Genomic DNA, 13,568 nt, shown 5'->3' with positions numbered 1-13,568 from the left:
AGCCCAGGAAGTCTTTGAAAGGTCTGGAGGCCAGGCAGATGATCAGGGAGGGACCGGAGGGTTGCACCAGGGAGGCTCCGACGGGTCTGGAGACCCGGCTGAGGGCCAGAGCAGAGCCAGTGGAATGGACCAGGGGGGCTCTGGTGGGCTTGGAGACCCGGCTGAGGGCCAGAGCAGAGCCAGGGCTGAGGGCCAGAGCAGAGCCAGGGGGGTGGACCAGGGGGGCTCTGGTGGGCCTGGAGACCCGGCTCAGGGCCAGAGCAGTGCCAGGGGAATGGACCAGGGGGGCTCTGGTGGGTCTGGAGACCCGGCTGAGGGCCAGAGCAAAGCCATGGGGGTGGACCAGGGGGCTCTGGTGGGTCTGGAGACCCGGCTGAGGGCCAGAGCAGAGTCAGGGGAATGGACCAGGGGGGCTCTGGTGGGTCTGGAGACCCGGCTGAGGGCCAGAGCAGAGCCAAGGGGGTGGACCAGGGGGGCTCTGGTGGGTCTGGAGTCCTGGCTTAGAGGGCCAGGATGGTGCAGGGAGCTTGGGTGGAGTCGGAAGAGCAGGGGGATTGGGCGGCTCTGGCACGACCTCTGTGACAGGGAGAGTGGCCAACTCAGGGGAGGCAGGAATGAGAGGAGCCAGCAGGGAAGTGTGTGCAGCCCCAGACACACATTAACTGCGGGCAGGGGTGGCTAGGATGGCCTCCGTGGCTCTGACAGGAAAAGGGGGCTGCTCTGGGATGGCCTCCATGGCATATGGCTCTGTTACCTCCAGGACAACCAGACTTGGGACCGCCAGACTTGGGAGCTCTGGGACCACCGGAGTAGGTGAGAAGGAGGAAGCCTTGTTCCTCTTCCACTGAGGCGATGTGGGAGCGACACACCTTGAGTCACGGGCACCTCGAGAGAAACTAAAAGATAATAAAAGATTCGTTCCTTTTCATTTCCCTTAAAAAAATCTAACGAGTTTGAACTGCAACACACTATTTTTGCACCAACTTCTTGCAGCAAAAAAAAAAAAAAAATAGGCAGTCCTCCAAAAACTATCACTGGAGAAACATCCACTAAAAAATAATACAAATGATTAACATTTTATTCAAATACATAACTACATTTGAATGGCTGTCAGTGGTGTAGTTAATGTCTGTGCTAGCCAGCAAAACCTTGACCCCCTGTTGTCAAGGTAATGTGGGTGTCTACAACAAGAAATGATTTTGCACCATAGATTTTAATCCATTTAATAGATGAAAATATGACAAATCATGCCAGGTCTTTTTTTCACATTTTAATAGATGTTCTTAAAAGGTGGGAAATGGTCTGACATTGATTTTAACACACATCACATCAATGAAAGGTGTAATTTCTTTCTGGTTGTATAGACTTAGTACAGTGCATCGACTGGGCCTTATTCATAAAACATGAGCAGAACATATTTCTGTGTAAATTGTTCTTAAATCCAGTCTTACTAATTATTAAGTTAAATGCAAAATGGTTTTACAGAGAAATTCGTTTTTGTTTGTTTTATGAATGAGGCCAATCTTGTTTTTGATAACTGAATTCTCACAGCAACTGTTCTTAGTTTTGCCTGGAAAGATCCACATATCTGTAAATTTGTATACACCCTTATTAGAATTTCAGATTTTTCTCTTTAAATGCCTGTTTTTCTCTTAAAATTCTGATCTTGAAATGGTGGTTAAAATCTGAAATCATTCCGATTATCCCTGCTACATATCTGACACACTTTTGGCTCCAACATACCTGACCTCTTTAAAAACAGTGAAAGTAAGTCAGACTTAAAAGAAAACTACATGTGTCATTTCACTCATCTGGGAACTGAAACAAGGCCAGTAGGCCATTGCTTGTGGCTTTCATTTCATCTGAAATTAATGATTAGCTGCAAGTGAATCTGCTGGGACAGAGCCAATTTGATTTTTTTTTTTATTCACAGGTCTGCTGGGAACATATGGAGAAACTTTGCATTTGACATGATAAAACAAATATGAGTATCATAATGTTGAACTGACAGCTCATTGCTGTACCTTTCCTGCAGCAGCTCACATGTGTCCTCCGCTATTTTCCATATGCGTTTTGTCCATAGCAATGGGTTATTCTCTACTCTAAAGCAACGTTGCTGGCTGGTGGTATTTAATCTTAAGGTGGTGCGCAGATGTGACTAATCGATAATCAAATTTGTTGTCGATTATTTTCATTATCGATAACAATCCACAAGAACCAATTAGGTTCATTCTTTTTTATTACGCAGCAACTGAATTCAGCTGAACATCAACCGAAATGCATTATTTACCTGTCATCACTGAAAAGCTGCTTTGAAACAATCTGTATAGTATAAAGCGCTATATAAATAAAGATGCCGTTTGAGCTTCAACAAGAACCAATGAGGTTAATTCTTGTGTTATGCAGCACGTTTGAGCTTCTGAAAGAACCAATGAGGTTCATTCTCGTGTTACGCAGCACGTTTGAGCTTCAGCAAGAACCAATGAGGTTCATTCTCGTGTTACGCAGCACGTTTGAGCTTCAGCAAGAACCAATGAGGTTCATTCTCATGTTACGCAGCACGTTTGAGCTTCAGCAAGAACCAATGAGGTTCATTCTCGTGTTACACAGCACGTTTGAGCTTCAGAAAGAACCAATGAGGTTCATTCTCGTGTTACGCAGCACGTTTGAGCTTCTGAAAGAACCAATGAGGTTCATTCTCGTGTTACGCAGCACGTTTGAGCTTCAGCAAGAACTAATGAGGTTCATTCTCGTGTTACGCAGCACGTTTGAGCTTCAGCGAGAACCAATGAGGTTCATTCTTGTGTTACGCAGCACGTTTGAGCTTCAGCGAGAACCAATGAGTTTCATTCTTGTGTTACGCAGCACGTTTGAGCTTCAGCGAGAACCAATGAGGTTCATTCTCGCGTTACGCTGCACGTTTGAGCTTCAGCAAGAACCAGTGAGGTTCATTCTCGTGTTACGCTGCACGTTTGAGCTTCAGCAAGAACCAATGAGGTTCATTCTCATGTTACGCAGCACGTTTGAGCTTCAGCAAGAACCAATGAGGTTCATTCTCGTGTTACGCTGCACGTTTGAGCTTCAGCAAGAACCAGTGAGGTTCATTCTCGTGTTACGCTGCACGTTTGAGCTTCAGCAAGAACCAATGAGGTTCATTCTCATGTTACGCAGCACATTTGAGCTTCAGCAAGGACCAATGAGGTTCATTCTCATGTTACGCAGCACGTTTGAGCTTCAGCAAGAAGCAATGAGGTTCATTCTCGTGTTACGCTGCACGTTTGAGCTTCAGCAAGAACCAATGAGGTTCATTCTCGTGTTACGCAGCACGTTTGAGCTTCAGCAAGAACCAATGAGGTTCATTCTTGTGCGTTTGTTCGTCAACCAGGTTCCTGTTTATGATCGCTGATCAAAATGTGAATAAAGCCTAAATTCAATCTGTTCATCATATAAAGTGACCGTGTCTAAATATTAGGACTAAATCGCTCAGTTCATTTGGATTAGAACTTTTTGAAGCATCAAAGTGTGAGTTGCGTGGACTGTCAGTGGAGGGACAGAAATCTCTCTGATTTGATTAAAAATATCTTCATCTGTGTTTTGAAGATGAACGAATGTCTTACGGGTTTGTAATGACATGAAGGTGAGTAAATGATGACAGAATTTTCATTTTTGGGTGAACTAACCCTTTAAGGTTCCCCATCTTCCCCTGTATCTTGAGGATGTGGACAACAAAGTTGCATGAGCATATAGTGCGATCAGATGTTCAGAACACGGCATAGACTCGGCATGAAGCCTTTTCTTTCATAGTGTGTGAAAGATGAAGCATTTGCTGCAGATATGCTGATGATTCACCACTAAGTGTTGATAATGTTATTCCTCCATCTTCCTCCATCCCCTCCCCCTTCACTGCCTCTCAGAGCTCAGTTCAGTGTTGTGTGTAGGTGTTCATGTGTGGGTGAGCCCATATTCATTTCATGTTTGCATTTCAGCTTTTTTACTGGCAGGTACAAAGAAGCCAAATTGTGAAATAATTAATAGTGTTTGGTCATGTTACACTGATTGATAGAAATGGAAGCCACAAAACAAAGGTACAAACATAATTGCTTATTATGACATGTGCAAAACACATTGTTAAAAAAATCCTGTGTTTAAAGAAGTTATCAGTAAATTTGTGAAATGTTGTTAAATCTAAAGACACAGATTATTCTTAAACATACTGTCCTATTTTTTAATTCCCAATATGCTTTAAACATAGTACATAGCCTACTGTAAATACTCCATTGATTAATCAGGAAGCGTTACATAAGTTCTTTTGAATCACAGATTGAAAGCTCTTGTAAGAAACCGCTGTTTATAAAAATGGATAATGAAACAGACTCCTCTCTGTTCCTGTGGCAGATATGAAGGATTTGTTGATTCAAATCATGATGTATAATAGTATGGACGTGGTGCAGTTCTGGAGGCTACAGAAAGATTCACAACCTTGAATTTTCACACCATTTACACCCCCAAGCAATGCTTTCATCCACTCACCCACTCACTCGCTCCATGGCTCGCTCTCTTTCTGACGCTCGCTTTTTCCTCTTTCCTCTTCCCTCTTCCATACTGTAATTATTATTCTCTTATTCAAATTTATCCTAGAGCTCATGACTTTAAGTTCCTCCTGAATATTAACAATGGTCTTAGTGCTCACAGATATTTTTGTAAAATGTATTTATCACTGTGACATTTCTGGGAAGTGCACACACTGCTAAAACAGCTCTCACTAAGGTTCACACCGCATGCCATAGTTAGTGCCCACTTCCCATTTCTTTTGTCAGGTTGTTCACACCTTTGAAATGCGGCACATATCAGGATGAACAGGTGAAACTCCTGACCTGAACTGACCTGCCTCAACTAATTTAAGAATATCATTTAATCTTAACACTTTTTTTCTATTAGAAATTCATTAACATTAATTAATGCATTTGGTAATGCATTTTAACATCATTTACTAATTTAGTGTTAATTCATGTTGCAACACATATGTTAATGAATGTCAATTATACCTAATGCATTAACCTTGATGAACCTTGTTGCAAAGTCTTATTTATAACAAAATAACATTTTGTTTTTATATATAAAAACATATATAAATAGGTAGTACTTTATTTTACAGTTCTGTTCCGCATGTACATACTATATACTTATCATAGTAATTACAATAACTGGGTAATAACCAGGTAGTAACCCTGAACCCCTAAACCCTAACCTTGACCCATGTAGTTACCTTATATTACCAGCAATTTTTTGAGGGGGACTAAGACGTAGTGTAACCACATTTTTACATCTGAACTGCTAATATCACTGTGCAGAGAATCACAACATTTGATATTGTAAATAAATAAAAATTCACCTTGAAGGATTTTATGATTCAAGGGTAAATCAAGCATGCAGTTTTGACTAAATGTAATGTTAGATGTGAAAACTATTGCATAAATTATGTCATTTATTTCTGTGTCAATATATATATATTTTTGCTTTAGGCCACATTTAACAGCTGTTTTGATGAAGCCTTATTTCCCTTTTTCTTTGTGTGTGTGTTTTTCCCCTCAGGATTCTGGCCACTGCTGGTTCTCATATGAATATTCCTGTGGATCTGAGAACCCTTAGGGCTGTGCGTGTGTTAAGACCCCTCAAGCTAGTTTCGGGAATCCCCAGTAAGTTACTCATCCTATTCCCACTACATATAATAATCAAAATCAAGGCAGTTTAACCCTGCTCCTGAAGGGCCGCTGTCCTGCAGAGTTTAGCTCTGAACTCTGTGGCCCTCCAGGAGCAGGATTGGACACCCCTGATCAAAAGCAATGTCATCTTGTTACTATAAACACATATGAAACACAATAGTTGGTATTAAAAGTAAAACCACTTATTGGCAAGAAGTACTTAATTTGTACTAATCCATTTTAATTCCACCAGGTTTACAGATAGTTCTGAAGTCCATTATGAAAGCGATGGTGCCCCTGCTGCAAATCGGTCTTCTGCTCTTCTTTGCCATTCTGATGTTTGCTATCATCGGTCTGGAGTTTTACAGTGGCAAATTACACCACACTTGCCTGCCCTATCCAGATATACTCGGTAAGGAGAATCTTTTTGGTATTTAACTCAAGTGAAACAGGAGTGCTGGACAGTTGTAATATGGCAAACACAAGACATCTGCCATGCATGTAATTTGAAATCTTTGATCTTGGATGCTCAGTTCTGCAGAAAGGCTTTTAAATGGTGCGATCAAGTCCTCCTGGGAAGTTTGTTTTTACAAGTTTGTAATTGGTAAAAGTCACTTTGGTCGAAGCAAGATGGCTATGTACCTTTTTTTCTTTTTTACAAAAAATTCAGTAAAATGAAAACTACTTCTAAACTACTTCGAAAAAATTTAGGAGGAATGCGCATCAGGTGTGTTTTTGCTTTTTTCTATGTTTTATTCAACTTTTGAAGGTGCTGTACATTGAATCTGAATATATAGTGTGTATACACAATATATTTTTTATCTAATTAATTACATGATATGAAGACTAATTCATCTAATTAATCGTATTTAATCACACATGAATATTGGCTGAGAAATTAGCCCAAAAAAGATCAATTAAAGTCATTATTATGTTAGATGAGCATTGGATAGACAATGTACACTTTTTTTTTTATTTTATTTTTTTTATAATATTTATGATTGAACATAAGCCTGTCACTTATACATGACCACATACATATGAGAGAAGTCTTTCATGTATTACAGAGGTTCAGGGGTGGCCAGATATTTGCAGGCTAAGGAAGACAGTTTAACATGTGCCCCTGTATGAGTTGTAGAGGACACTTAATTATCCATCTCAATACTGCGTTCAGCTCTGTCGTGATGTAGAGCATTGCCAAGCTCATTTTCCTCCTCTGATTCTGTGGCCATGTCTGCATTAATCTAGAAAGATTTAAAACAGCGTTTCATTTCAAAATGCTCTCCGTCCACACTAGCGTTTTCGAGCGTTTTATAAAAGTTTCTCATCCACACTGAAACGTCAGAAAACGCCAAATTAACCATTAACCTTACTGTGCATGCGTAAAACCTCATAAAAGCTCAGTGAGATGATACAGACGGAACAGACATAATAAAGTTCTCATGCTATTCTTCTGGCAGGATCATTTTATTTAGCTAAATATCTCAGCATTCACTGATGCGTCCAGGTCGCAGTCATTATATTATATATATATATTATATGTTTGGTCTAAAACGCTAAAACTGCTCTCATGTTTTGCCGAAGCACAGCAATTGCGAGTAAATTTAAATCAGCTTTGCAGGACTGTGATATGAAGAGTGTACAAAGTAACATATCTTTAACAACACTGTGAAAGTGAATAGCACATAATAGCAGTATAATCATACATATCGCACCTTGAGCTAAATAACAATGATTAGTTTTCTGTTAACAAACATTTGCTCACCTGTCCATTAAAACACATAATATATTAAGGGCCCTATCTTGCACCCAGCGCAATTGACTTTGTACACTGACACATGTATCATTCCTATTTTGCACCCAACGCACAGCGGACTTTTCCCTCCACAGACGCACGTTGGTAAATTAGGGAATGAACTTGCGCTCCCGGGGGCGGTTCAGCGCAAAGAGGAGGAGTGTTCCGGCGCAAATGTTCCCTGGTGCTATTTTGCAGTTCCAGAAAACAATTCCGCCACAGACCAGGAAAAGCCTAGTCTAAAGTCAGTGGCGCGTTATTCAGATGCTATTTTATTATAAGGCATCAGCGCCCGAGATCCGCCCACAAAGTTACTTGCGTTTTGCATTTGATACTTGCGTTTCAGATCGTTAAAATGGGGCCCTAAAGGTATTTGTTGTTTCCATGGTTTCTACGAAAGAAAAACTGGAAATCGAGGGTAGCGCGGATATGACGTCATTGACAGGCGACGCACAGACCAGGTCCGTAACACTGGTTAATATTGCTGATTTCTCTGGAATTAACCATTGTTGGAAACGTTTGATGTACTTGCCAACACCGATTTTTACTGCCATATGGCGAGAGTTCATTTTATGCCCTGGATGTGGATTCTCAAGGCTGGCCCACACCTGTTCCCTCTCTCGCATTGATAGGCACTTCAAGTCCTTAAAATGTGGTTCAAGGGCTGAAGCCAGTTTCAGCCATTCATTGTTCATGTCAGCTTGCCGTTCAGCAAGATCTTTTTTGAAGATAGTATTGAACCTTACCATACACAGTGGGCTGGATCCTCATCAGAGACCTTCATTATGATGGCGAAGTGCAGGGAGCATCACAGAGCATGAGATATAAGCACCATATAAGTAGTGGGGTTCATGTGTGTTTAACTTGTTAAAATGATCTTTTCGACATGACTTGAACACACCACATCTGGAAAATGATGTCATGACAACTGTGATTGGCTGAAGTCACAAGCAGAATGCCCTTCATTAGCATCTATCCTGAGCTGTGACATAAAATGCAGCAGATAAGGACATATATTGATCTATTTCACACTCCAAAGAATAACCAGAATGAGTACAAGATCTAATATTACTAGCAATGTTATAGCGTGAGAATACTCAGACATTTCTGAAAGGCCAATGGAGAAAGACGCCAGCAGAGACTAACAAGGCCATGATTAACAGTAAACTGTTTGACTGTAATTGAGGTGAAATCTAGGGTGTTTCTCAATTGGAAAGCTGCGTCCTATTAAGGCTGCAAAACTAGGCTTCCACGTCATCAAGCTCCTTCGAAGGCAGTCTCAACTTTAAGCATCCTAGGAAGGCAGCCTTCGTTTCGCACCCTTCATTCAGCGTATTTTGAAGGATGCATCAAGTGTATCATTTGTGTCCTTCAGTCACCCAAAATCATCTGAACAAATTCCAATCCATGAAAAGGAATTTACAGAAAATGAGTTGGCACTGAGCTCATCACATTTCATCATGAAATGGAAGACAAGATGAAGATGCATGTTTTCTTTTGTTTTAGTTGTGAATTCACTGCTGATGGAACAGCCTTGTTATTCACTGTATTGCATTCAGTGTTGGGGAAAATTACTTTTAAAAGTAATGTATTACAATATTGTGTTACTCATTAAAAAAATAACTAATTGCGTCACTTAGTTACTATTTATGGAAAGTCATGTATTTATGAAAAGGAACGGTTTTCTCACCGTTTTCTTTTTATATAACAAAAAAGCTTATATTTTTGGCAAATGTAAAGGCCCTTTTTACACCAGAAGTGCAAGTGCAAATGGAAATGCAAAATCATGCCTGTACAGTAGAGGTGTTACGAACCGCTCTGAGACACGAGGGTTAAGATCCAAATGCAGCTTTATAGTGGGTAATCCAGAGGCGTATCCAGTAAACAGGCAATAGGTCAAAACACAGGTAGGCAGTCCAAACAAACCAACAAAGAAACACAAACAAAACAGGCAGGAACCAGAGGCAAAAGAGTAATCCAGGGAACAGGGCAAGAAATCCAAATAAACCAAAAGACTAGAAACCAGGGAAAACGCTCAGAATTGCAGTGTAACACTTAAACAAGACTTCGCGGTGAGTGAATGAATGAACATGGTATAAAAAGACTGCGACTAACAGGGTGATGGGACACAGGTGAAAGCAATCAGTGATAATGAGGTACAGGTGACTGTGATGAGTGATCAGAGATGAGTCCGGGCAGTGAGTATGGGAAATGTAGTCTGAGTGAACGTGAGTGTCTGATGTGGAGTGCCCTCTGGTGGCTCTCAAGGGCACTCCAGCTGGTGACCGTTACATAGCCCCCCCTTTAAGGAGCGGATTCCAGACGCTCCTAAATTGTCCAGGAGGGTGGTGGAGCGGAGGCGGACCCGGGGGCGGGATGGAGGGCCAGGCCCGTGGAGCAGAAGAGGACCTGGAGACTGTGGCGACGCAGGCAGTGCAGGTGACCAGGGCGGAGCAGGCAGTGCAGGCGACCGGGGCGGAGCAGGCAGTGCAGGTGACCCTTCAGGTGGCCAGGGCGGAGCAGACGACCCTTCAGGCGGCCAGGGCGGAGCAGACGACCCTTCAGGCGGCCAGGGCGGAGCAGACGACCCTTCAGGCGGCCAGGGCGGAGCAGACGACCCTTCAGGCGGCCAGGGCGGAGCAGACGACCCTTCAGGCGGCCAGGGCGGAGCGGCCAGGGCGGAGCAGACGACCCTTCAGGCGGCCAGGGCGGAGCAGACGACCCTTCAGGCGGCCAGGGCGGAGCAGACGACCCTTCGGGCGGCCAGGGCGGCGGAGACGACCCTTCGGGCGGCCAGGGCGGCGGAGACGACCCTTCGGGCGGCCAGGGCGGCGGAGACGACCCTTCGGGCGGCCAGGGCGGCGGAGACGACCCTTCGGGCGGCCAGGGCGGCCAGGGCGGCGGAGACGACCCTTCGGGCGGCCAGGGCGGAGACTTTCCCTCGGGCGGGCAGGGCAGAGCAGACAGTCCATCGGGCGGCCACGGCGGAGACTTTCCCTCGGGCGGCCAGGGCGGAGACTTTCCCTCGGGCGGCCAGGGCGGAGAAGATCGTGCAGGCAGCCAGGGTGGAGACGACCCCTCGGGCGGCCATGGCGGAGACGACCCCTCGGGCGGCCATGGCGCTGGAACAGACACCACCGGCTCAGGCGCTGGAACAGACACCACCGGCTCAGGAGCAGACACCACCGGCTCAGGAACAGGAACAGACACCACCGGCTCAGGAACAGGAACAGACACCACCGGCTCAGGAACAGACACCATTGGCTCATGAACAGATACGGACACTTGTTCAGGAATATAAACAAACACTGGCTTCAGCACAGTGTCCGGGGTTCCAACCGGACTGAAGGCTGCCATCTTGGTAGTGTGTGCAGCCCAGGCACGCCAGATAGCAACCAAATAAAAGGTGAAGACAGCCCTCTGGGCCGTGGCAGGGCTGATGGGTACAGCCTCCGGCACAGGAACAGTCTCTGCATCGGCAGACGTGACGTGGACAGTCTCTGGGTCGGCAGACGTGACGTGGACAGTCTCTGGGTCGGCAGACGTGACGTGGACAGTCTCTGGACCGGCAGACGTGACGTGGACAGTCTCTGGACCGGCAGATGTGACGTGGACAGTCTCTGGACCGGCAGACGTGACGTGAACAGTCTCTGGATCGGCAGACTTGCTGTGTCTCTTCCACGCATGCAATACCGCCACTGCGTAAAGGAGAAAGACAGCCCTCCTGGCCGTGGCAGGACTGATGGTGGGCAGCTCCGAGACAATCCTCTTGTCCGAAGACACAGGCTCGGCGGTGGCCATCTTGTCCGAAGACACAGGCGTGGAGTCGGCCATCTTGTCCGAAGACACAGGCGTGGAGTCGGCCATCTTGTCCGAAGACACAGGCGTGGAGTCGGCCATCTTGTCCGAAGACACAGGCGTGGAAGAAGTGGTGTACACCGTCTCTGGCTCTGGCTGGACAGGACTGACGTGAAGCTCTGGCTCTGGCTCGGCAGGACTGACGTGAAGCTCTGGCTCTGGCTCGGCAGGACTGACGTGAAGCTCTGGCTCTGGCTCGGCAGGACTGACGTGAAGCTCTGGCTCTGGCTCGGCAGGACTGACGTGAAGCTCTGGCTCTGGCTCGGCAGGACTGACGTGAAGCTCTGGCTCGGCAGGACTGACGTGAAGCTCTGGCTCTGGCTCGGCAGGACTGACGTGAACGATCTCTGTGGCGGCCATCTTGTCTGAAGACACAGGCTCGGCAGACGTAACGTGAATAGTCTCTGGATCAGCAGACGGGACGTGAACGGTCTCTGGCTCGGGAGATCCCATGTGCTTTTTCCATGCCTGCAGAACGGCCAATGCGTAGAAGGTGAAGACAGCCCTCTTGGCCATGGCAGGACTGATGGTGGGAATGGTAGACTCTGCGATAGTCCTCCTCCTTCGCTGTTTACAAGGTTGTGGCGGTGCTGCCGCCTCTTTGGCCACCACCGGACTTGAGACCACCGACATCGGGTCCTCTCGGACCACCGGACTCGGGGCCATCGGACCTGGGACCACCGGAACTGGGACCACCGGACTCGGGACCACCGGACCTGGGACCACCGGAACTGGGACCACCGGACCAGGCATGGAGGAAGTCTTCCTTCTCCTCCGTTTCGGGGCCACCGGAACTGGGACCACCGGAACTGGGACCACCGGAACAGGCTCTGTGCTGGACGAGACCAGCGGTGAAGAGGGCTCTAGCTTGGCAAGCATGTCGCTTGCTGTCTCAGGCGCGGCAGGCATGATGCTCTCAGTCTCAGGGGCGGCGGGCATGACGCATACTGCCTTGGCTTCGGCAGATTTGGCGTGAAGTGCGGGCTCGGCTGGACTGGCGTGAAGTGCAGGCTCGGCTGGACTGGCGTGAAGTGCAGGCTCGGCTGGACTGGCGTGAAGTGCAGACGATGACCTGGCGTGCCATGGAAGGAAGCTCTCCTGACATCTGGAGAGTGCCTCTCTCCAATCCAGACCGGAGAGATCGGGGAGCTCCCTCGGGTCGACCTCCTTAGCCCCCAGCCGGTAACACAACTTAATTGCCTCGTCACCCAGAGAGCAAGAGGCAGCGAGAGGAACAAACCCCCAGGTGTACTGGAACAGATCGAGGCTATCCAGGGCCAAGGCCGCGATCTGTCCAGCGAACTCCCGGCTCATGCTTGGAAGATCAGGCGAGATCCGTACTGCTGGATTCCTGGAGGTCATAGCTGCTGGATCTGGGTGTGGCGAAGTCTTCTGTTACAAACCGCTCTGAGACACGAGGGTTAAGATCCAAATGCAGCTTTATAGTGGGTAATCCAGAGGCGTATCCAGTAAACAGGCAATAGGTCAAAACACAGGTAGGCAGTCCAAACAAACCAACAAAGAAACACAAACAAAACAGGCAGGAACCAGAGGCAAAAAAGTAATCCAGGGAACAGGGCAAGAAATCCAAATAAACCAAAAGACTAGAAACCAGGGAAAACGCTCAGAATTGCAGTGTAACACTTAAACAAGACTTCGCGGTGAGTGAATGAATGAACATGGTATAAAAAGACTGCGACTAACAGGGTGATGGGACACAGGTGAAAGCAATCAGTGATAATGAGGTACAGGTGACTGTGATGAGTGATCAGAGATGAGTCCGGGCAGTGAGTATGGGAAATGTAGTCTGAGAGTGAACGTGAGTGTCTGATGTGGAGTGCCCTCTGGTGGCTCTCAAGGGCACTCCAGCTGGTGACCGTTACAAGAGGGCTCCGCTCAGACAAACCTTTTGGCTGTGCATTTTTGCTTATCAGTGTGATTGAATTTGATCATCGAAGGTCAGCAGCAAAGACATTGGTTAATAAAGTTAGATTAGATGAAGTTTATTTGTATTGTTTAGTTAATTTAATTGTTGTAGGTTTTGCGTAATATTCTGAATTTGCATTTTCACTGTTTTTATTCATTTTGAGGAATACTGAATCTGTTTTTGTGCAAGTGAGATGAGTAAATGTTCATATTTAGTCTAGAACTGCAATAACCGTCATGTTCACACACAGCGTACACAACACCTCTGCACTTACTCCTGATTTCAC

At 46.0% G+C, this 13,568-nt stretch overlaps 2 protein-coding genes across 3 annotated transcripts in view; one reads left to right on the top strand and one right to left on the bottom strand.

Moving 5' to 3' along the window:
- Nucleotides 1-13,568, top strand: part of cacna1eb (calcium channel, voltage-dependent, R type, alpha 1E subunit b) — a 99,211-nt gene that overhangs the window by 14,006 nt on the left and 71,637 nt on the right. For both annotated transcript variants that reach the window (XM_082171919.1, XM_082171918.1), the window contains exons 4-5: nt 5,593-5,696; nt 5,956-6,114. In XM_082171919.1, coding sequence (XP_082028045.1) covers nt 5,593-5,696; nt 5,956-6,114 — 263 coding nt within the window. The remainder of the gene's footprint in view (nt 1-5,592; nt 5,697-5,955; nt 6,115-13,568) is intronic.
- LOC309500483 (uncharacterized protein) lies at nt 9,612-12,021 on the bottom strand (the record flags this gene model as incomplete). Its single annotated transcript, XM_082172093.1, has 2 exons — nt 9,612-10,056; nt 11,094-12,021. 2 exons carry the CDS (start codon nt 12,019-12,021, stop codon nt 9,761-9,763), a joined length of 1,224 nt encoding a protein of 407 aa, XP_082028219.1. The 3' UTR covers nt 9,612-9,760.

Source organism: Leuciscus leuciscus (assembly GCF_965113295.1).
Source record: "Leuciscus leuciscus genome assembly, chromosome: 6".
NCBI classification, from domain to species: Eukaryota; Metazoa; Chordata; class Actinopteri; order Cypriniformes; family Leuciscidae; genus Leuciscus; species Leuciscus leuciscus.
This window is presented reverse-complemented; position numbering and strand designations above follow the sequence as displayed.